Raw genomic sequence first — 26,509 nt, 5'->3', positions numbered from 1 at the left:
TATCATCCTAACTTTCATTTTATTTTCTTTGACTCCTTCCATTCAAAGATTATTTCGCCGATTTTCAGCAATCTTGTAGGCTCTCTAATTTTATTTTTTTCGTTCTCTCGTATGTTTGTATTTGATATTCAGGCTCATTTTTTTCTTATCATTTTTACTAACGCTCTAACTTTTTTGTCAGTTGGTAAAATGTAGACTTTCCTCTAGTTCTTTTTGAGTTTTTTCATATTTTTATAATTAATTGTTAGTTATTTTAAGATCGGTATTTCGGTTTTCGTTTTCTTTTTTTAAATCTTCAAAAGTATCTTTTAATTTACTAATTTCTTTTAGCAATCCATCCATTCGATCGTTAGATAGTTTTAAATTTGCACTTATTAACGCTAATATATCTTTTTGTTGCTTACGGAACATTTCTTGAAATATTTCCCGAACTAATATAATCGAGGCTTCCGTGTTTCTTTTCAATAGAAGTCATATTTGATAAAAATACAACGTATATACCATATTAATTTATAAATAAACAAGACCTTACAAATTTATCATTTGTATCTTTTTTGATAATTTAATTATTTTTCAAACAGCAAGAAAATACGCGCTCCCGTTCACTTCCGCGTTTTTTGAAGTGTTATGTTGAAGTAGGTGAAGTTAGTATTATGTTTACTTTGTGAAAAATCTTGAAGAATTTGATTGGCATTTTCATTAATTTCATTAAGTGTTGGTTAAATAAAACATCATCAAGCTTGGAAAGCAATAAGTTTTCTATGAAAAAGCCCATAAAACTGAGAATAAAATTTTTCTGCGTCACCGTTGTACTTTGAAATAATAATCTGCAGTTTTTTTCAAAACTGAAACTAACGCTCTGCTTTGAAAATTTAACTCTTTTCTTTTTTTTAAAGAATTTCTTCAGGCAGACATAAATTATTATTATTTTGTATTCTGCCATAAAGAAAATATTTACAAAATTAGACTGGAATGGAATGTATATACACTGCTAGGCTAGAAGAAGACACATTCGTCTTATCGCGAAGCCTAAAATCATTTGACAATTTATAAGCAACTATACAACATTAAAGATAAAGATGACAAAATGTTATGGAGTTTTTATATTTAATGGGTTGATGAGTTTGTGTTTCGAAGTTTTATGTCTTTTTAGGCGTTATTTCGTTTTGTAAATTTTACAACACAAGTTGCACGAAAAATTTTACACCAATCAGTCTTTAAATAACAATACATATAGATCTTGTTCAATTTCATTATTATCTCAAAAACTCCATCAGTTATCGCTATATACAAATCTTTAAGCTGTGTTGCAATATTATAAAGAATTTATATAGTATATAAATTTCATTGCTTTTTTTTAAAGTTGCGCAAGGTAAACGGGCCAAATTTCAAATTTCATGTTGAAACGGCGAATTGGAAGCGCCCGTTCCAACTATCTATTTCTTATGAGTATGATGCGACTAATACTAAAAGATTGTATAAAACAAAACGCATAAATTTGATTATGTAAAAGTCTTGTTTTTTAGATTTTTTTCTGCTATAATAGGGTTATAATAGAACTTTTTACATTATTTGACAGTTTTAATTATGTGTGTAATAAATAAAAATTACCCGAGCACAATATATTAAAATATTTTATCATTCTTTGTACATCAAAGATAAATCAACATTATAACAATACGTATAACGATACAACAGCATGAGTCACTAACAGCAAACAGCAAAAAATCAACATTATAACAATACAACAGCTAAGAATAAATACTTAATGGTTGAATGCGCTTGAAAGCACTTATTTCAATTTAAGATAGTATTTTTATACTGAGGCTAAAGAATTAGTAACTTTAAAACATTAAAGAAATAAAATGCAGTTTAATATTATTTCATTATAACAACATTGCAGAGAATACTCATTTAATAACTCGATTTCATCTTAAAAAAAAAGGTTACAGTTTTCTTTAATAGATTTTTTATTTGAAAGTTTTTTATAACAAATGAAAGTATACTAAAACTGGCAATAATATTGTAATACAATTGAATCCAAAAAGTGGTGTTTGTGGCATAATACTGTAATTTAAAATTTCTCATTAAAATACTTTTCAAGAAAAGTCTTATTTAATCATAAAGACAGAATGCCAAAAATTTACTTTTTTATCCAAAATTATCAATAGACAGTATCTTTTGAAATAGAAGATTTTATTTTCTACCAGATTTTTTATACATACATATAAAAAGTAGCAACCTGGTACATAATATTTTATTTTGGTGATACCTTTCCTTTCAATATATATTATCTAGACTAGTAAACTACAAAAACATGAGCCAGCTGTATCTGATTTTAGTTTCACTAATCTTCATTTTTATTTTTTTTGTAACTTACTTTGTCACTATTTATTTTATATACAATTAACTTTAATACATTTATAAATACAAGTGTATATGTATACACTTAAAAAAAACTAAAATAATGACAGGAGCAAGGAGAAGACTCCAGTCTTATCAATCAGATCCCTTTCATTTGTAACTTTGAATTTTCACGTGAGATTAACGTGACATTAAAAATTCCTTGTACGTAACGATCTGATAGATAAGTATAGAAAAGAAATAAAAAATTATTTGAATTGTGATATAATGATCGTTTGTGACCATTCAAAAGGGATATATTGGTTTTTTAGTTAGTTATGATTAATTAGATCTTTAAAAACGAGGAGTGTTGATGTCACTTTAGTTAAATAGGTGCTGTTTTAACTGTGCTTAAAGAGATTTGATAACTTCATGTTTTTATTTCCTCTTTAAGGATCGAATTCAGTGAGCCGCGGTCCTCGAGATAAGATAGAAAAGTCAGTTATTTTAAGTAAAGTCATCAGTTATTTTAAGTAAATTTTATTAAAGTCTCAAAAGCTGTTACATGATATTTGTTAAATTGCTATAAAACTTAAAAAATAAAAACCTTTTTACACAAATGTGTTAAACTGCTGGTGAAGCAATTTAATCTAAGTGCAATTTTTTAAAGAAGTGCAATAGGCTGTTTTAAGTTGCATGTTTTTCTGCATACCACCTGTTGAAAATAGAGTTGGTCAATAAAATGGTTCCGCAAACTAAAGATTTTATTTACGTTTTACAAATATGGAAAGTTCTCTTCAATTAAGCAAATTTAAACCTATTGGCCTTCAAACTAAAAATTCTATACAACTACTGTTCTTAATTACATGAAATGTTTCAACTAGTGTCGCAAAAGTCAGAGGCGCTTAAAGCATTAGGTGTTTGAGATAGCTAACTTTCAGACATTGAGCAAACTCCAAACATTTATATATTTATACTTATGACAAATAAGGATGCCTTGCAAAGAATTGCAATGATTGGAGCCCTCAAAATTTTTGCACCCCCCTGCCCCAAACGTGAGAGCAACAAGTTGATGAAATATTTTTTGTATTATTTTTAACTAGATTTATATTCATTGATAAATTTTAAGTTTCATAGTATTATCTATCAGAGTTAAAAAATTATGACAATATAAAGTTTGCAACCCCCTTCAAATTGAGGGAGGTTCAAACTTTATATGGTCATAATTTTTGAACGCTATAATATTTTATCGTAAAATTTAAAATTTATTGATGAATATAAGTCTAGTTGAAAATAATACAAAAATATTTCGACAACTCTAAACAGATGGAAAAAAAAGAGTCTTTCCATAATTACTTTTAGACAAGAAATAAATGAGTTAAAAACAAGTTGGTGCTAACTTTTTATGATAACCACGGCAGTTCTTAAAAACTTTTTAGCAGCTGTCTTAAAAACTAAAATTTGTTTTGGTGCAAAAAAAAAGCTAGTTTATTTAATAAGTTTGCCATGATGATGCACGTTTTACTAATGGCAGACGTTCCTATGTTTGGAGCAACGAAACATGGTTGGAAAAAGAAGCATGCAATTGGAAACAAATAAATCAAAAAAAAAGGAGATTAAAGTTACGTTATTTGGGAAAATTTTAAAATTGATGAATATCTATACCATAAAGCCAAAAAAATATTAATACACGGGCACTAATACATTCAATGATCAAAGTGTAGATCGTTGTGTTGGAAGAAATATTCCCGCCAAAGCCGTTAAATATATAACGGTTATCAGTGACAAAGTCATAATTTCTGACGTGATCTTGAGCTCATTTGTTACACAACGTAGCATTTTGTAAACTCATAACTATGGTGGTGAAAACCATGATGTATTAGCGAGTAAAAAATACATGAAGTAACAAATCTACAGTCAAAACCATATTTCAATTCAATACGTTTTTTTCTGAATAAAGCAATTTAATTGAAATTTATTATTATCCCAACATTAAAATTAATGCATTAGGGTGCATCAATTTAAATATACTAAATGTTGAGACATTATAGAACTAACAGAAACAAAAAAAAACCCCATTGTTTGCACAGAAGACAACAAATACGAGTTGAAACAATAGATTTGAATGTAAAGTTACGTTTAGATAATTCAGCATTATATTCTATTGGGTACCCGTTTTGCTTTCATCCCACAATTATTGAATAAAAATTCTGGGATCAAAATGCGGAGCATACAACTCAAAATCTATAACAACAACCATTCAAGTTTCTCAGTTTTGAATATAAACTCACTTCAGAGCTGAATGCAATTAAAGTTTTTATTTTTGATCGCTTAGTTTAAATTTGACATTTCAAAATCTGATTACTCTATGTTTTTATTTTTATCAGTCGATAGCTTTTCTTTGACAATAAGTGAAATTAAATAAACGAAAGAATTTAAAGAATCTTAATACGCTCACGGTGAATACATTTTCCAAAAGTTGATAAACTTCCCCTCCTTAAAAAACTTAAAAATTAATATCCTCCCCTAAATTCCCGCACGTTTATTATCAATTTTTTTGTGATTTTATTAAACACATTTACAAGAAACAGAGATACTACTAACATAAACAGTTATCGTATATTGGTTCTCTCAGATTTTTCAGAAGTTTCAGGAAAAAAAAGGTTTAATTTGATTTACGCCTATGTAATTAATAGTAAAATCGTATACAAAAACCAACTTGGTTTTGAAAATATTGAGTTTCAACAGAATACTCTGTTGCACACTTTGAGCTTAGCTTCAGAATCTTTTAAAAAATCTCATTTTCACAGTAGGAAGTATTTATTGGCTTATCTAAAGAATTTTTGATACCATTGCAAAAATTATCATCATATGGAGCATATAAAAAAAACACCCTTGGTTGATTGAAAAGATAACAAATTGTAAGCAATATGTTTATAATAAAAAATCTTTCGTTGGACCTCTTCTCTTTATAATATATTTAAACAATCTCAAAAACACAAGCCTAACCAAAATAATCTTTGCAGACAACACCAAATTTATTTCTATATCACGAAAATAATAATATTCTTTTCAATAATATGACTAGTAAAGTAAAAAAATCGGTTCAAAATAAATAGATTATCTCTTAGACACTGCTGAAAACTAAATGAATACTTTTTTATCCATTCTATAAAAAACATAGAATACAACATCTATTACCTGAACTCTACATTGGCAATGTAATCAGTGAAAAATTAACAAAACTTTTAGGAATCTATATTGATAAAAATTTTTCTTGGAAACATCACATTAATATTATTTCTTCTAGATTTTACAAATGCATTCGTATATTATATAAAGCTGAGAAAACATACTCAATAAAACGGCAGTTTACACAATTATACTATTCATTTGTGGTGAAAGTGGCCTCATTAGGGATCTTTATTTACCGTTTTCTCTTGCTTTGCTTGAGTGTTATACGCACATAACATTAGGTTTGTTTGTTTATTTCGCCGTATAATTACTTTTATAATTTAAATGTTTATAAATGAAACCACTGGCGGGGCAAGTAGAAGACGTTATTTGTCTTATCACCGAGCCCAATCGTGATCGTGCCATAGTGTTCTGATATACAGTTTTGCTAATTCGAGGGCTGTCACAGATATATTCAGATACACTCTCGTGGTTCACAAGAAGAACTTGAGAATCTTTCAAACAGTGCGAATGCTTGATAAAATGTTTCAATCATTCGACAAAGATATCTGATGTCATCCAACCAGATGGATTAACAAATTTTACGCATCCGCGTGGACCATCTTTAATCATAAAATCTCGAAACTTCACCCTCGAAAAAACGAACAGTGGTTGTTTCGAATTGCTGATCGCATTTAATCACACAGCAAGCTGTCACGAGAGTTCCTCTATCTGCAGATATTATGCTTCCTACTTGTTTGAAACCTTTACTAGTAATAACCTTAACAGGTTTTTGTACGGTTATTATTCCTGTTTCGTCCACATTATAAATACTTTCTGTACCAAACTGATCACGTTCTCGCACTCCCGGAATCTCCCGGAGATTCAGAAAAAATTCACTAACGGTGAATCTATTGAAAGTTGTTGCTCTTGCAAAGCTGGTGGCTTCTGGAGCTCGTAAACATAATTCTAGTTTTCTTTTCATGTTCTTAATCCATGAATCCGGACAAACTTTATTATTAGCAACAGCCATTTCATATGCTAATTGGCGAATTGTTTTTGTTGAAAGGCCATAGTTCATCTTCAAAGCTTGAAGCAAATAATTTGATAAGCAGTCTTTCCTTTTTCTTATCTTATTTTTTCTTTCGTTAATTTGTTTGATTTGGATTTTATTTTTTTTTAGTTTTTGCTTTTTTATTTCTTTCTCATTCTTTTTTTCATTCTCTTTATTTTTATCTTAATTATATTCTTTTTTTACTTATTTTATTTATTTTTCTTCTTCTTATTTTTTTTTCTTTATCTTTCTTTTTTTCAAATTTATTTATAAAATTCGTTATAAAAATGCGTCCGCCATTCCGGAAGTCTCTGCACTGTCACTGATGTAAAATATATCTGGGAAACATATAAATGTATAACAATACATTTAATATAAATATATATATGATTTAAATGTTTACATCTTGTACGAGAGTATATATATATATATATATATATATATATATATATATATATATATATATATATATATATATATATATATATATATATATATATATATATATATATATATATATATATATATATATATATATATAAACTAATTTAAAACATCAGATAATTCGAATTCTCTCAATACTAAATAACTTAGATGAAATTTTCACCGGATTATAGGCACCGGCATCATCAGCAAATAATATAATACTAGCAGAAAGAAACCCGTAATACATGTAATGGTCGGTTTGTTACTTAGTTTATAGTGGCTGTTTTCCACAATTTAAAGTTGCGAAACCTTAACTAATACCCTTTTAGAAAAACGCCTTAAAATTAAAAAATTAAACCATCTGTAAAATTAAAAGAAAAAAGTACGTGGAGGTAAAATAATTTGCCAATTATTTAACGTTATTTGAGTAATTTACAACTGACAGGTGATATCAGTGTAAGGCAGAACCATTTTCCTCGACATTACTGTCAAAGTTTTTTTTGTGTCATTAACTAAAAACGTATTGTTGAACACAATACGTTTTTAGTTACTGACACAAAAAATAACACTTCATCATGCTTTAAATTGACGAAAAAGTAAAGCTAAATTCTTGTTATATATTTTAATTTATGAACTTTAATTAATAAGATTAATATGAATTGAACGTAAATTATTCATGAGTTATTAATTTTTTGGTATCCCCTTGATACATGTTTCGTTAAAAAAGGAAATTGTCTTTAAAACGTTAAATGCATACAACTAAATAAATTTATTATAAATAACTAAGCAATTGAGTACAAATACGTTTCAAACAAAAAAAAGTTAATTTACAATCAAACATATGTATAACAAATTTAAAAAAATATGTAAGTTTTTTTTCCAACTCTCCTAAAAGAAAAACTAAAATAAAGCTTAGGTACTTGAAGTTTTGAAATTCCAGTTACAGTACAAATAAAAAAATTCCTATTAACAAATATCTAATAGCAAAAACACTGACTTAATTCAGTCTTCAATTCTGTGTCTAAACAATAAAAGTATTTAAATGTATAGAGGTTAAATTATCTACTTAACACCTTTATTAGATCTTTAGTTGATCTCTTGATCAACTAAAGAAAATAAATCTCAATTAAACTAACTTGATATAAAATATTAAAAAGCTGTCTTGCTGAGAATTATAAATTTCTTCTCTTTATTATTGACAATATAATTTTAAGTAGGACCTAAGTTCTTGGGCTTATTGTATAAAATTATAAAAACCTACTTTTTTACTTTAAAGTCAACAACAATATTTTAAAAAACATTTTAGTTACTTAAAAATAAAAATCCTTTTAACTTACTACCTCTCTCTTCATTATTTTCAACTAAACAGAAAAACAAACAAACAATTGATAGTAAATTTTCACTTTTGGTAGTAAGATATTAAGTAGATTAAATAAATCTTTGATATATTTAATCTACTCTAACAGTCTACAACTTTGTAATTAAACTATAACTATTTTCTACAACCTGGTATAGTTTAACATAGATATATTTTTTAAGTAATTAAAAAATATTTAAGATTATAATATATAAGATTTTAAAAACCTGAAATTTTAAACCTACTTAAAAAAAAACAGATATATTAAAAAGTATTTTTTTCCATTTTCAAAAGTAAAAATGCTTTTTAACTTACTTTCTCCAATAATACTGCTGTCATCTAAACAGAAAAGCAAACAAATATTGAAGTCGATTCTTTCTTAAACCTCTTTAATTACTTCAATATTAAAATAAATATTTAATCATTCTGGATTGAATTAATTTACGAAAATTTTCGTTAATATAATTTAAGTTGATATAAACATTTATCGAAAATGTAACAATACTAGTAAAAAAAAATTAACAATACTAAAAAAAAAATTAACAATTCTAAAAAACAAAAAAAAATCAAATTAAGTTATAAATTGCATTTTTAGAAAAATGTTGTCTTGGCTTTTAGTAAATAAATAAAAGCAGTAAGTTCCAATAGTGAAACTACCAATTATTCATTTTTAACAATAGACACCAACGTGAAGGTAAGCCAAGCAGTCTATCAACACAAAACATCACAACAATAACACATAACAATAGAATATTAATACCCTTGATCTTAAAATCCAGCGAAAATAACAAACCAAAATAAAATATGAAAGACAAAATTCGAAACCCAATTTAAAGTTTACTATATTTATCTTTTTCTTAAACATATAAATACAGAAAAGTATATTTGCTTTTACATTCAATATTAGTTATTCAATTACTTCAAATTTAGGACATTAAAACGCCCTAGATTTTAAGATCAAGGTTGCATACTCATTACGCTAAACATTAACAGACACTATGTGTTTCCAGAAAAATTAAAAAAAGGCTAGACAACACAACCTAGCCCTAAAGCAGTAACACCGCCTGGCACTAAATGCTGATAAGTCACACCTCTGCTATAAGTACACCGCTTGGCTGGCAAGGTTATCAAGGTTATCTTGCTCAACATAATGCCAAGTCACACCACTTTGAAAACATGGAAACAACATAATTTTAAAATATATACAAATATAAACAAATATGGTTTTATATAACACATATAAACACATTTTATAACAATATTAAATGACAGATATATTTATCAAATACTATGAAAAAAAAATTAAAATAATAAATAAAGTTATACATACAAAATGTACTCACAACCTACAAACAGTTAATTTTCGAAATAAAATCTAAAGACTATAAATTAAGAACCTTAGAAAATATAACATTATTTGTGTGACACTTTCCACCTACCATACCTTGAATGAGATGTTTATCAATTTTGAAAAACAAACTATTAAATTATCTAGTTCTTGAACATGCAACATATAGTTGACCATGAGAGAAACACGGTTTTTTTAAGATATACCCCAACTCTATCAAATGTTTGACCTTGACTTTTATTAATTGTCATTGAATAAGCCAATCTGACATGAAACTGACGACATTTCAGAACAAAAGGTATATTAGTATCTGATGGAACCAACTGAATTCGAGGAACAAAAACCCATTTACCACCAGAAACATCTGTCAAAACCTCTGCATCAATATAATTATTTTGAAGAGCACAAACTTTCATTCGAGTACCATTGCATAACCCAGCTTTGAGATCTAAATTTCTAAGTAGCATAATTAAACAACCAATTTTCAATTTTAAACAATGAGGTGGCATACCTGAAGTTATTAAGCTGTTCAAAAACTCAACAGGAGTTATTTCTTTCATTAAGGTCATCAGTCTCAATTTGATCAGCACTTAAATAAATTTTGACCTCACCCGGCAGTCATTCAAGCACTTCTTCATTGATTGATAATGAATCAATATTAGTTGGTGTTAAAATCAAACGTTTAGAATAATCATTTTGATCAGCATCTCCAAAAATCTTTTCAACAATTGATTCATTTTCTCTAATAATGCACTGATTTGGTATTTCAATGCATCCTTTAAAAGAATCCTCCTCTTTGACAGGTATTGTTCCATTCCCAAGTTTTAGTAGCCATTGGGAAAATTCACCTTCCATCTTGCACTACGCATCTTGCACTCTCATATTTTCAGTTAATGCAAACTTCTGCAACCATTGCCAATGCAAAGAACATTTTATACGCAATTCTACTATTTCAGCCAGAGTTGTTACGACATAATATGTCTGGCAGATCTGTCGACATATTTTCAGACATATTTTCTGCCGTCATAAAATATGTCCCACATATTTTCGATTGACATATTTTGACATAATTTTGTGTCTGAATTATTTTCTGCTGACATAAAGTATGTCAGACATATTTTCCATTGACATCTCTTGACAAATTTTTATGTCTGAATTATTTTCTGCTGACATAAAATATGTCAGACATATTTTCTATCGACATATTTTGACATAATTTTATGTCTGAATTATTTTCTGCTGACATAAAATATGTCGGACATATTTTCTGTCGACATATTTTGACATAATTTTATGTCTGAATTATTTTCTGCTGACATAAAATATGTCAGACATATTTTCTATCGATATATTTTGACATATTTTTATGTCTGAATTATTTTCTGCTGACATAAAATATTTAAGATATATTTTCTATGGACATATTTTGACATATTTTCATGTCTGAATTATTTTCTGCTGACATAAAATATTTAAGATATATTTTCTATAGACATATATTGACATAATTTTATATATGAATTTTTTGCTGTTTGAAATTCTTGATGAAAAAATCAATCTAACACATTTATTGCGCATTTCAACTTAATTTACAGAGTTAAGTAAAAATAGTTTAACAAATTTGTTGCTTTTTTGCGATCAATTTTAATTGAAGGTCAACAAAAAAAAAATTTTTTTCTGGTGCCGAGCAAACAATTTGTTTTTTGGATTGCATTTCACATTTTGATTTCAATATGCAACTCATTTTTTACCATCATGTCAAGTTGTAAAGATATTTGGGTTCAGATCTTTAATATTTGGGGTAAAGTCCCTAATATTGTCAAAAAAAAAGTTGTTCAAAAGTATGTCAACTTGGGTCTCAAAGAAAGCGTATTTTAGAAGATAGTATAGAGATTTTAGAAAACATAAAAGTTTTTCATAAAAAATTTTTGGCAAAAAAATTATTTGATAAAATGCTATAGACTCTTAAAAAAATGTCAACAGAATGTTTTTCAGCAATAATACTTATTTTTATTACAAACGAATAACATCTTTAAAATCTCTATGAAAATACGCTTCTTTTGAGACTCAGGTTGATGTACTTTTGAACAACTTTTTTTTCGACAATATTAGGGACTTTACCCCAAAATCTAAAGATTTGAAAATATCTTTACAACTTGACGTGACGGTAAAAAATGAGTTGCATATTTGAAATCAAAATAAGAAATCCTACATAAAAAAAAAAAATTTGTTTTTGTTGACCTGTGTTATGCTTCATAAAACTTTTATTTTAAATCCTATAAGCAAATATCTTTTGTTCCATAAAGGTCTTTTTCTGCCCTTTTTAGCGATGTATCATTTGATAGTATCGACAAAGTATTTTTAGCGATGTATCATTTGAGAGTATCGACTAGTATTGATGCATCATTTGATAGTATTCGATAGTATTTGATAGTATTTGATAGTATTTGATAGTATTGATTAGTATGGATAATATTGGCGATTTCCCTTATTAGAATGTAAAAACCATCTCAAGCTGAGTTTTTATTACTGAAAATGGTTTTTATTAATATGACTAAACTTAAAATTATTCTCTTGATTAAAATAATATTTAAAAAAAAACATTTTTAGTTATTTTTAACTAATAGTTGATTCATTCAATAAATTATTCTCTATTTTTGACTTTAAATCGTAAGGAAATCGAAAAAAATAATTATTCCAATATATATTTCACTCAAAACATTTTATGCAAGTTTATGGCAGTTAATTATGCTGTTATAATGCAATTGTCAATTATTTTATTGTTAAATAAATCATAACTATTATAACTAAAAGTATATTATTCGTAATTAGTTATAAATTATTACCGCTTAGTCTTCTTAATATCAATTTAATGAGCTGAATATAACTTTTGTGAAATATTTCAAATTCTTCAGCTTAAATGAATTTAATTTGGCACAAATTTTTTGAAATTCTGTGAACCGTTTTTTTAATAGAATCTTTTGAATTGAATTTTTCATAATGAAATCATTTTCAGGATCAACTAATACTTAAAAATAACTGAAAAAGTTTTTTTTTTATTATTACTTTAATTAAAGAAATAATTTTAAGTTTAGTCATACTAATAAAAACCACTTTCAGTAATAAAAACTCAGCTTGAGATGGTTTTTACATTCTAATAAGGGAAAGCGCCAATACTAATCAATACTAATCAATACTATCAAATGATGCCTCAATACTAGTCAATATTAGTCAATACTATCAAATGTCAATATTAGTCAATACTATCAATGTCAATATTAGTCATAATCAATAAATAAGTCATAATCAATAAATAAGCCATAATCAATAAATAAGTCATAATCAATAAATAAGTCATAATCAATAAATAAGTCAATAAATGCCAATATTAGTCAATACTATCAAATGATACATCGATAAAAAGGGCAGAAAAAGACCTTTATGAAACAACTGATGTTTGCTTATAGGGTTTAAAGTAAAAGTTTTATGAAGCATAATTGATTGCAAAAAAGCAACAAATTTGTTGATTTATTTTTACTTAACTCTGTAAATTAAGTTGAAATGCGCAATAAATGTGTTAGATTGATTTTTTCTTCTAGAATATCAAACAGCAAATAATTCAGATATAAAATTGTCAAAATATGTCCATAGAATATATATCTTACATATTTTATGTCAGCAGAAAATAATTCAGACATAAAAATATGTCAAAATATGTCGATAGAAAATATGTGGGACATATTTTACGTCGGCAGAAAATATGTCTCAGACATATTTGACAGATAACAACCCTGATTTCAGATGGTTGTCTTCTTTTCACAACAGGCAGATTTGCCTGATGTCACCACCAAAAAGTATGATTTTCCCTCCGAACGGAAAGTTGTTGTTGCAAATATCTTTTAATAACTTATCATTTGCATTTAAGGCATGTTTAGGTATCATGGATGTTTCATCAAGCAAAAACAAACTAACTTGTCTTAAAAAATACCCGTGTATAGAGTTAGGAGTTACATTACATGTGCTATTATCCAATATTGGAACAGGAAGTTTGAATAAGCCATGCAATGTAGATCTATTTGTAAGAAGAGTTGCTGCTATGCCAGTCCATGCAGCTGTAGCAGATTTAAAGCCCCCTACTTATGGTTTCAGCAATCAAATAGTTATAAGTAAAGGTTTTTCCACTACCAGCTGGTCCATCTATGAAAAACAATCTAGAATGTTGATTTTCTACACTTGGTTGTTCATTCAGTGCACCAAGGATAGCATTACATACATTTAATTGATTGACATTATGCAACAGTCTCATTCGGTTGGCTTCGTCAATAGATTGTTGAACATTTTCATCAAAATTTTCTAGATTTAAGCGCATAAACTCATCAATAACAGGCAGATTGTAATCAGCCAGTGTTTTACCACTTTTATTTATAATCTTTTCAATTTGATGAAGAGTAGCTTGTTCAGCTATTAGAAGTGGGACTGAGCAGTGAATGAAATCTTCCATCATATAAGCTTTGTATGTATTCCAGAAATGCAAAGGATTGTCAGGTTCACAAAAGGTCAAATTAATTGAAAACGACTGTCTAAATTGCTTTCGCATACGTGTTAAGACCGCCTCAGAAAGAGTGATCTGCCATTCAGTGTCATCTTGCAACAAACCTTTCAAAACATGCTTCACGAAATGTTTCAAGGACAATACCATTAACAGTACGCACATCCTCACACGATGTTGCACCTTTTGCTTGCAAAAGTAACAGTCTAAGAAAAAACAATTCTCCAGTTGGATTAACTTTATACATTCTTACTATCACATTATTACCACCCTTTTGCCTAATCTTCCATTTGCAATGTTTATCATCAAATATAAAGTGATAAGGAATGTCTACATACGAATAGCAATGTGCTCTTTTATTTTCAGTATTTAACTTAAACCATGCCGTAAGGTGCATATCACGTTGAGCTGCACGATCTAAAGCCATTTGTTCTGCTCCTTCTCTAAAATACACTAATTGATTTTCAGGTAGATGAACTTTAAGGCGTGTAATAGTGTGTGACATATGACTTATTGGATACTAGAAAATTCGCCACAATGCTTCAGGTGCACTTACATAACAACAATCTAAAAAAGTGTTTACTTCATCATGATTAATTTGTTCATTTATTAAAATATTGGCACAGTCGTGATCCTTGTATATATATTTGTACAAATATTTAACAGCCTTAACAGACATGCAAGCTTCAACATTAATGTGAGCTTGATATTTCTTTGATAACAATGGATTGTAAGGTACCACCCAGCAGTTATCTACATTGTTACCTTTAATATTGATAACCAAATCATTATCACAATATCTATAGCGTGGACAACCATTATGAACTGCTACTGTCTTAGCATTAAATTCTTTAGGATAGTTTTTGCTGTACACCCCATCTTTCATGCAGGGAGAATTTGGGTTCAGTATGCCGCATGGACTGTGAATCATGCAAGTTTTAACGACGTCATAAAGGTCTCGATTAACAATCGGATCTGGAATTTCTGCAGATATTAAATTATTGTTATTATGTTTCAAACTTATCATCATTTGCAAAGTGAAGTAAAATATGAACATCTGGCAAACCACGCTTTTTGAAACTCAATAACCTGAACATGTGTTACAACTTTCCCTAAAACAATGTGCTTAAAAATGTCATTGAGAAGGTTATTTAATTTGAGTTTAAATACTCGAATATCCAAGTCTGGTCTATCATTTGCTGTCTGACCTGGATATAAACTTTCAGTTATCTCGCGCCATTTTGGGTTGCAAGTGAAAGTAATAAAAAGATCTGGTTTACCATACTTTTTCATTATAGCCATAGCATCTTCAAAGTTTTCTTTTAAAGCCCTAGGACTTCCTACATAAGTTGATGGCAAAACTACAACACGCCCTGGTCTAACATTATGATCATTTCTAAGGTTGTTTACATGTTCGTGTAAGACATCATACTGCTCACTTCTCAGTTTGTTTTGGTTATTTCTGATGAAACCAAGGCGCTGGCCTTCAATTTTAACATACGCATCAACAGCATATTGCTGAAACAGTTTTTTGCCATAAAAGAGTGAAGAAAAAAATTGTCTAACTGAAAGTTTGTAATTGTAATACTGAGATAATGTAACATGATTTATAACCAATGTAGTACGTTCAGGGTTGTGAACCAATTGATTATGCCAACTAGCATCAACCCTCGGGAAAAAAAAGAGGATAAACCATAGGATCTAAGTTGGCAGACATACTTGATATAGTTTTAAGAGGATGACTTTTGGGTAAATAACAACTTCCCTGGAAGCAGATGCAGATGGTGCACCATCTTCAACAATAAATAAAACTGCAACTTCATTATGTGAAGGGAGATTATAGTGACGTCTATCTTGCCTTTCAAGTAAAGACATTTTTACAACTGACACTGAGCGACCTTCTATAGCTGCTCTACAAATTTCTTCATCTTCCACTTCAGCCATGTTTTTGAATGCAAGAGCAAATGGGTTTTCTTCACTAATAATAGTTTGCAATTGAAACATTAAATCATTTAAACAAAGATCATTACCACATTGTTGAATTCTAAAATTTACTGCTGCAAGTGGATCATAGATGTATAGTTGACAATATGTCGGCGGAACATCTTGATTTGGTCTTAAATTACCAAAACGATGAAAAACTTGACCTTAAAAAACCAAATTCTAAAACATAGCGGCCCATGATTCATGGGTTGAACTACATTAGCATCAAATGAAGCAAAAGAAAGACAGGCATTATAATTTCTAATATATTTAAAAAAATTCAGATTGGCATTTCTATCTGCATAGTTTCCCTTAAATAAATCTTCTAAATCTTGTGGAAATGATGAAGGTTGCGACAAAACTACCTTTCCATTATGGCAACATAAAAAATATGTTTCATCAGGAAATTTCTTAGCACCACAATGCTAACAAATATAATTCATTTCTCCTAAATAATTATAATCTGGAATAGTATTACTTCTTGCTATACAATGCATTCTTTCGTATCTAGCAGCAGTTCTCGCATTTTGTTGACTATTAATTTCATCTAGCCTCTTTCATTTCTGCGACGAATATTTTTAACTCGTCTAACCAAGCTCTCTTCATTTGGGTTCGAATTATTTGCAGCTTGCCGAGCAGCATTTCTAGCATTTTGTCGATTATTAATTTCATTTTGCCTAGGTCTATCTCTTTCATTTGTGCCACAAACAACTTGCATATTAACATTTCCATTTTCTAAACTAATATCTGCTTCTAGCCTAATATCATCCATTTAAACTTCACTTTTAATTAAAAGTAGTAACAAAAAATCTTAAACGAATCCTGAAGATTGCTATCTTTCCTATATAATTTTTTTTCTATTCTAAATAGCACACACAAATAATTTTTATATATAACAGACTGTCATTTAAAATAAATTATACAATAATCTTATGACTTTATATATATATATATATATATTTATATATATATATATATATATATATATATATATATATATATATATATATATATATATATATATATATATATATATATATATATATATATATATATCAGCTAGGAGATGTTTGAAAAAAATTAGCTTAGCAAATAATAATAAGAAAAAAATATTAAAAACATGTAATGCTAATAATAAACATACTGCTAACAAAGAAAAATAAAAAAAAAACGTTGTAAACCCTTTGTTGCAAACTTAAAAACTATTTCTTAAAAAAAATATTAGCTAACGTTTTTTTCAAAAATTCACAAAACTTTACAATATATCGTTCTTCTATACCACATTAATACATCATCTGATAAATCTAAAATTCTGTAAATGAATAAGAAAATAAATAAGAAAAACATTACATACAAAAAATGAAAATCAATGAACTTTATAGAGAAAAGCTGTTGTGATTTAACAGAGTAGTAGTTGTAAAATATTATTATTTCATGTTAGCTTTTACAAAACAATTTATGCTGGAACATCATAATTCCAAAATATTTATAGCATAATCATATAGTAAACAGTGCTAAAGACAAAAAATCAAATTGAGATAAAACAAATTGTATATATGGCAAAATAATTTGTATTGGCTTTTAGTGAATGATTAAAAGCAGTGATTTTTAATAAAATTACCTATTTACCATTTTTAACAATAGACACCAACATGAATATAAGCCAAATGTCTATCAACTCAAAATATAACAAAAAAACATCACAGCAACAACACACAACAATAGCACACACCATAAGTTAATATAAAACGTATATAACATAACTTAAGTAAGATAAAATTCATATTTAACAGAACTTAAGTAACAACATTAAGCAAAATGTTATTAAAATACATTATTATGTAATTGGGACACTAAACACAATCGTGTAACCCTCTGTTATAAGTACATCACTTGGCTGGCAAAGTTGACAAATCTTACTCTACACGTTTACAAAGTCACAGCACTTTGAAACAACATAATATAAACATATGCACCAACTTTAAACACAATAAATGTGTTTAAATATGTATATAAGGTTAAATATATACCTTATATATATATTTAAACACATTTTTAAAAATAATTTTATAACATATTAACACATACACAAACAATAAAAAACACTTTACATTATCATAAAAACACATTGATAAAACAACTATAAAACACTTATTACCACATACACATATATATCAAAAAAGCATAAATGCAAACAATAAACGTGTACAAACAAAAATTTTAAAAACGACGCTAGAAAATTTAAAAAGATTCAAAGAAAACAAAATATATATTTACAAACAATACTCCTTACCTTTTTTTTCATAAGAACTGTAATCCTCATAACAAAATTTAACCTTAACGTACAATAACATGTGACATGCCATTTCAGTGTTGGCACAAAATTTTAATTTAATTTTTCTAAATTTACTAAAACAGAACAAAAATAGTTAATAGCATCACAGAAATTTCAAAGTAGTAATAACCATTTAATGGAAATAGCATTAGTATTAACTTTAAATAACATCCATACCCCTATTTTCCTTCTAAGAATTAAAATAATAAAACTGCTAAAAGAAAAGCTAAAACAAACAAAATATAAACGATTTAAAAAATTAAAATTCTTTCTACTTAAAATCCTTTCTACTTTATCTAATAAAAATGTATATACAACTATTTTATATACTAACTTTAATTATAATATAATCTTAACGATGATTATTTATCTTAGTATGATTCTTTATGTAATATATCTAAACTAATAAGTAAATTTCATAAGGAAAAAAGTTTCAACTCGCATTAGAGATCATTCTCCAATGACCGCATGCATTTTGAGAACGCGTTCTTTCAAAGCATAACTAATAAAACAACATTAAACATTAAACATTTCTGTAGTATTGATATTAAGATTAATATTAAGATAGTTACAAAAATTGTGAACGTTAAACAACAACAAAAATTTTTAAATTTTGACGTCACCTTTATAATGGCTTCTTTTACTTGTGTATGAAAAAAAAAAAAAAAATGAAGTCCAAAAAATTGTTTTAACATATTGTCCATTGTCCAAATTCATACCACCGTACATTGGAGAACATTGATGTTTTCGTATCTACAAGGCTTCACGGACTTTTCTTTCAAATTTTTTATCCTCAACTTAAAGTGCTTCTGCCCTATCCCATTTAATATCCTCATCGCAATTTACTTTATGCAAAGCTAATGCAGACTAGTTTAACTTGCCTTCAGTAAAAAGTTTTTGGTGTTGTTGAACCCTTGTTCTTATTTTAAGTTTTGATTCACCAACATACACTTTGGAGCATTTGCACTTAATTAAATAGATTCCAGGTTGGCTGTTGCGTGGTAATTTTGATTTATTTCTAGACTTTAATAGCGTTTTTAGGTTAGCATTTGACTTAAAAACAGTTCTGTAACCAGCTTTTCTGAATATTCTTCTAAGTCTGGGAGATATTATTGGTATCCATGGTAAAGAAATTGTAGGAAGGTTAATAGAGTTCGATAGAATTTCATTTTTATTTGCTTAACGTTTTTTAAATATTTTAGTTCAAGTGTTCACTGAAAATGGCTACGATGAAAAAATGCTAAAAGATATTTTTTATCATGTTCGAAAAAAACGTTATTATTAAACGTTAAAACGTTCGTTAAACGTTGATATATTATATCAATCAATCAATCAATATATTCTGAATTACATGATTATACAATTCAAGGATGTTTACAAATAGTATAATTACTAATGATCCGTAAACACCTAATAATAATGAATAATAACATAAGAATAAAATAATAACAACTCTAAAAACCATAACGTTAACAATAATAATAACATTAATAATGACTATAATAATAAAAATGGTATTAATAACAATAAAAATAATGGTATTAATAAAGATAATGATATTAATAAAAGTAAAGGTAATAATAATAATAACAATGGTATATTTAAATATATCTATACTTATCTACATACGCACATACATAAATATACATACACATTCACTCACATATTAACGCACAACACACATACATACACATATACACACATTTGCACCCATACATATACCCACACACGCATACATATACACACACAAGCATACGCACATACACATTCAATCATTGTACAAGGATGGCAAAAAAGCTGTAAAGATTCTTAAAAATATATATATATATATATATTAAACAAATAAAATATATAAAAGAGAGTATTTTTAATAAGACTATTAACAGTGATATATTGCTTTTATTGATGTTATTATTCTAGTCGCTATCTAAATAGTGTTTTTTTAATTTATTGAGAAATTTATATCGAGAAATTGAGTTTTCAGTTTTAAAAGAATGAGTGAGACTGTTCCAAGCATTGGTGCACTGATGTTTAATTGATTCGCTGCCAAATTTTATTGTCCTAGTATGTTCTGCAAAGATATTGTTGCATGAAGAGGATCTTAGGAAGTGAGAATGTTTGTTACATATTTGAAGGAAAAAGTTCTTGAAGGAAATTGGAAGTTTATCATAAAGATAATTCCATACAAATAAACAATTTAAATAAGTAATATTGTTGTTAAGCCTTAGAATTTTAGACAATTAATACAGTAAAGAAACATTGTCAAATAGGAAACTTTGAAAGTGAATAATTTTAAGGGCTTTGTTTTGAAGTGAAACTAGCTGGTTTAACGGACCTTAATTTTACCCCAAATCTGACACGCATACCTAAGGTGCGATCCAAATATGGCATGATAAATACTCATAATTGTTTCAAAATTTACAAAATGTCTGATCTTGGCTAACATTCCAACTGATCGGCCACCACTTTAAATTAGAGAAGCTAATTAAAAGTGGCTAAATTACCAGTTATTATAATCTAAAATTATAATAACTGGTAATTTAGTTAAAAATAAATTTATATTATATTTAACTGAAAAATTAGGAGTATTTCTCGAAGAATAAATAACAAGATAGAAAAGTTTTTGACTTTTTTGATTTTAAGAATATTTTTTATTAATATTTATTTAACATTATATTATATGCTGATGATGCCGGTGCCTATAGTCCGGCAAAAATTTCAAATAAATTATTTAGTATTGAGAGAATTTGTATTATCTGATGTTTTAAATTAGTTTAAATATATATATAAACAATATATATATATATATATATATATATATATATAAATATATATATATATATATATATATATATATATATATATATATATATATAAATATATATATATATATATATATATATATATATATATATAAACAATATATATACATATATATATATATATATATATATATATATAAACAATATATATACATATATATATATATATATATATATAATACAATATATATATATATATATATATATTACAATATATATACATATATATATACAATATATATATATATATATATATATATATATATATACAACATATATATATATATATATATATATATATATATATATTATATATATATATATATATATATATATATGTATATATATATATATATATATATATATATATATATATATATATATATTTACATTTATATATATAATACATATACAATAATATTTACAAGCTGTCATGACCTGTAAAGTACGGGTCTTGGTAAATCACCTATTCTATACTTATTCCTATATATATAAATATTTACAAAAAAAATTCAACTAAACTTGCATTATTAATTATTACCAATTGGCAGATTAACCAACTACAAAAATACTAATTATAGATGCAGCGTTTTTTTTATCCCACCACTCTCCTCATTCTTTACTTTATAAAGGATCAACACTCTATATAAAAAAAAGGGGGATGGAGGGGGATTGGAGTTGTTGATGGCGAGCTTTTGCCCTAAATTTAAGCTGACACCTTAAGTGTTTTATGAGATATGGGCCCTCTGTTTAACCTACAATAAGCTACAAAAAGCATTGTTAGATGTCTAAATTCATTAATAAAGAAAAAAGTAAGGCATGATAAAAGAAGTAAAAATATCAAAGATTAACACTACAAACCAACTTACCTGTTTTTGATGCTTTTTCTAGAGCATTGTTAAAAATAGTCAAAATCTGTAAGAAAAGACATTTATTGACAAGACAATTAGCTATTACACAAAATTAAAAATAAAAACAGCTATAGGTGCAAACAAATTTTGCAATATGATCAGAAAATAAAATTATTCTTACCTTGATTGCCACAAACTTATTTCTTTTTAAACTATAAGCTAATGATCAACATAGCAAACTTTAAGCAATTAAAATTTACTATGTTAAAACCATATTTTAACAGTAGACAAAGTGAAAATATGATAGTTGGTAGAGCACCAAAATATAACTAAAGAAATAAAATAACAACTAAATTTGTAATGCGATGCGTATTATACCTAGCTCTCGCAGACCCTGATATCTTTCATTTTGATTACTATTTATTTCAGCAAGCATAGGTGTATCTCTTTCATTTCGACAACGATTTATCTCAGCTCACCTAACCTGGTTTCTTTCATTTTGAGAAAGCCTTTTAATTTCACTTCTTAAATTATCAGATATAATTAAGCCTCAAAGGAGTGTGTAAAAAAGTTAAACTTATTTTTTATTGAAATTTGGGTTTTCTTAAACTTCTCCAAAATACAGTGTAAGCAAATAAAACAGAGCATAATATAATAATCTAATTCTATGCAACCTCTACTATTAGTTATATTTAAATAAGACGTATTAAAATAATTTAGCAATGTTAAGATATTATATTTCTATCAAGAACTTATGCTAAAATTGTAAAAAAATTGATATAATCTTTTTAACTGAATAATGTTATATTTTAAAGTAGTTATTATTAATTATTGACAAAATATTATAAGCATTTAAATAAAAAAATAAAAAGTAATTAAAAACATAATTTTTTTACAGACAAAAACTCATAAATAAAGCAAATTGAAAAAATTATAATGCCTCTCTGCTCAGCAAGTACTGCCAGCATTGAACGGTGAAATGTAATCATCCATCTTAAAATCCCTTTCATTACTTTAAAATGTATTTAGTGCTAAAATTGAAATAAATAAGTAAATATAAAACTAATAATAGAAAACCTCTATAAACAATCTTATATTTGCTTTAAGTGAAGAAACTTGGAAATATTGAAACTTCTTGAACTATTTTAAATTTTATATATATATATTTTTTTCTCTCTTCATTTTTTGTCGTATAAAAATATAAATACAACCAATATTTCCAATAAACAGATGGCCGGGCAAGAAGAAGACACAATTTGTCTTATTGCCAAGCCCTGAGAATGATTCCGTAGAAAAATAAATAATTTCGTATAGAGTAAATAAATGTTACCAATATATATAAAATAAGACTTTAATTTTAAAAAGATTAAACAAAAACAAAAAGTTACAGGGTCGTAAAGAATTTTTTTTTTTTTTAAAAAAAAATTTTTAATTTCTTTTAAAATAATCAATAAAAAGTAAAATAACAAGTTATTAGAAATAAATATTAAATAAATAAGTATATAAAGATAAATTTGCACAAAGTAAAACTTGCAATAAAATAAAAAAAAAAAAAAGGTTTTTAAAATTTTTTTTTTTTTTTTTTTTAATTAAGATTAAATACTAAAATTATTAATAAAACACAGAATTGAGAAGAAGTTGAACCTTTCCAATTAAAAAATATATATATATATTTATATGTATTTAAGCATGCTTCAATCAAATCTATAAAAGGGTTGACAAAGATAAACTTTAAACTAAATCGAAAAAACTTATCTGTGTCACCCGAAAAAGTCAAGCACTCCATCACTAACTAGGAGCATTTGCTTCAATTTTACATTAAATTCGTCAAGAGTTTCAAGAGTTTTAAGTTTATTAGATAGGATTTTATTCCACACTTTTAGTCCTCTAATGGATAATGAAAACTCAGTTGTGGCATAAAAACTTTTGGGCTGAATATAGGTGTTGTTTGAGTATCTGGTTAAGTATCTATGTTTATTTATTTGAATAACGGATTAAAAATGTTTAGTGTTGTTCTTTTATTAACTTTATAGATGAAAATTAAAAGATGAAAAATATTTATTTGGTAGTATATTCAGCTTTATAAATAGTTCTTTGGAGTGAGTAAAACAGCCTACATTAGATATTATTCTCATTGCATGTTTTTGTTTATTAAAAAGATTTTAATTTTGTTTTGATTTGTGCTACACCAAGCAATGTTTGTGTAATTCAGATAACTATGAACAAAGGAGAAATATAACAATTTTAAACTAGTTTGATTTAAAAATGGCCTTGCTTTATAAAGTAGGCCAATATTTCTTGAGATTTTACTTTCAAGATAATGTATATGATTTGTCCAAGTAACGTTTTCGTCAAGGAGTACTCCTAAAAATGTTAATAAATTTTAATTCTGTTTTTATAAATTGACTGCCAATATAAAGTTTTGGAAGTTTTAAAGGGATTTTATCTGTGAGTTTTATGAGTTCCATGTTAACTGAATTAAACAACATTTTAATATCGTGACAAGCGTGAAACAAATTTGTATCATCCGCAAACAAAATAGTGTTTAGTAACTTACAAGATTTGCTTAAATCATTAATATAAATAAAAAATAAGAGTGGTTAAAGAAAAAAGGTCAAAAAACTATATATCTTTTTAACATTTCTTTTTGACACATTCTTTCAAGAATATTTTTTCAACACATTTTATGATTACACTAACTACAAACAAATTTAATTTATGTGTTTTATCGAGCCAGTACACAACTTTACTGGCATGGACATCATTCATGCTCTCAAGGAAGCCATGTCACATTATAGAAAAGTAAATTACTTGGCTAGCAAGGTCAACACTCTTGCTGTAAACTGACCCAAGCCACAACCATATGAAACCTTGCAAACAACATAATAACCCCTTACAAACTATTAACACGAAACATTTTAACACATCACAAACGTAGAAACACTTCATATATAAAAAATATTTACACACTTACAAAACATAAACCATATATATATATATATATATATATATATATATATATATATATATATATATATATATATATATGTATATATATATATATATATATATATATATATATATATATATATATATATATATATATATATATATATATATATATATATATATATATATATATATATATATATATATATTATATATATATATATATATATATATATTATATATATATATATATATATATATATATATGTATATATGTATATATATGTATATATCCAGAATGAGACTAATAGGTCATAATTTTATTCTGCAGCAGGACAATGACCCAAAACATTGTTCCCGAGTAGCAAAAAATTATTTACATGATTTGGCAGAGGAAGGAGTACTGAAATTGATGACCTGGCCTCTGATTGAGCATATTTGGGATTACTTGGACAGAAAGAAGGTCGAACATGCTCCCCGAAATGCTAAAGAATGTTTTGAAGTACTTCAAAGAGAAGGGCACAACATACCCCAGGATTTTATAACTAACTTGTATGAATCTATTCCCCGGCGAATATTGGATGGGATTGAGGCAAAAGAAGGTCATAGTAAATATTAAAAGTTTTTTATGAAGTTTGACATTAAAAAGTTTGTAATGGTTCCATATTTTGTGTGAAATACATGTGTTTTAATTAGTTTATAATTTAGAACTACAAACTTAAATATTAGAGAAGAATTGTTTGGGATTTTTTGAAAAAATGTTAGTGGTCTAAAACTTACTCAACTGTATATATATATATATATATATATATATATATATATATATATATATATATATATATATATATATATATATATATATATAAATATATATATATATATATATATATATATATATATATATATATTAATACAATTAGATATATATAGATATACATATATATATATATATATATATATATATATATATATATATATATATATATATATATATATATATATATATATATATTAATATATATATATATATATATATATATATATATATATATACATATATATATATATATATATATATATATACATATATATATATATATATATATATATATATATATATATATATATATATATATATATATATATATATATATATATATATATATATATATATAATCTAATTTCACAAGATGACTTCTTTAAATTCTCAATAATAGATAAAATCTGTCAAATATAAGTATTGACAATTTCAATATTTTCCATAACTTTTCTCTTTGTTTTCATTTTCACTAGTTTCTCTACAGACAAGGCTTTTGAA

The 26,509-nt window shown here is 26.3% G+C and overlaps 3 protein-coding genes across 3 annotated transcripts; all 3 read right to left on the bottom strand.

The window, feature by feature from the left end:
* Positions 1–9,845: 9,845 nt before the first annotated feature.
* LOC136083461 (ATP-dependent DNA helicase PIF1-like) lies at positions 9,846–10,271 on the bottom strand. The gene has a single exon (XM_065802861.1). It carries the CDS (start codon positions 10,269–10,271, stop codon positions 9,846–9,848), a length of 426 nt encoding a protein of 141 aa, XP_065658933.1.
* A 4,071-nt stretch (positions 10,272–14,342) lies between these two features.
* On the bottom strand, positions 14,343–14,756 carry LOC136083460 (uncharacterized). Its single transcript, XM_065802860.1, has one exon. It carries the CDS (start codon positions 14,754–14,756, stop codon positions 14,343–14,345), a length of 414 nt encoding a protein of 137 aa, XP_065658932.1.
* A 521-nt stretch (positions 14,757–15,277) lies between these two features.
* Positions 15,278–17,006, bottom strand: LOC136083459 (uncharacterized). The gene is made up of 4 exons (XM_065802859.1): positions 16,827–17,006; positions 16,482–16,659; positions 15,971–16,398; positions 15,278–15,769 (listed from the first exon to the last, which is right to left on the bottom strand). Exons 1-4 carry the CDS (start codon positions 17,004–17,006, stop codon positions 15,278–15,280), a joined length of 1,278 nt encoding a protein of 425 aa, XP_065658931.1.
* Between the last annotated feature and the right edge of the window lie 9,503 nt (positions 17,007–26,509).

The sequence above is a fragment of the Hydra vulgaris genome, chromosome 08 (assembly GCF_038396675.1).
Source record: "Hydra vulgaris chromosome 08, alternate assembly HydraT2T_AEP".
NCBI lineage: Eukaryota > Metazoa > Cnidaria > Hydrozoa > Anthoathecata > Hydridae > Hydra > Hydra vulgaris.
The sequence above is the reverse complement of the archived record's forward strand: the minus strand, read 5'-3'. Positions and strand labels throughout refer to the sequence as shown.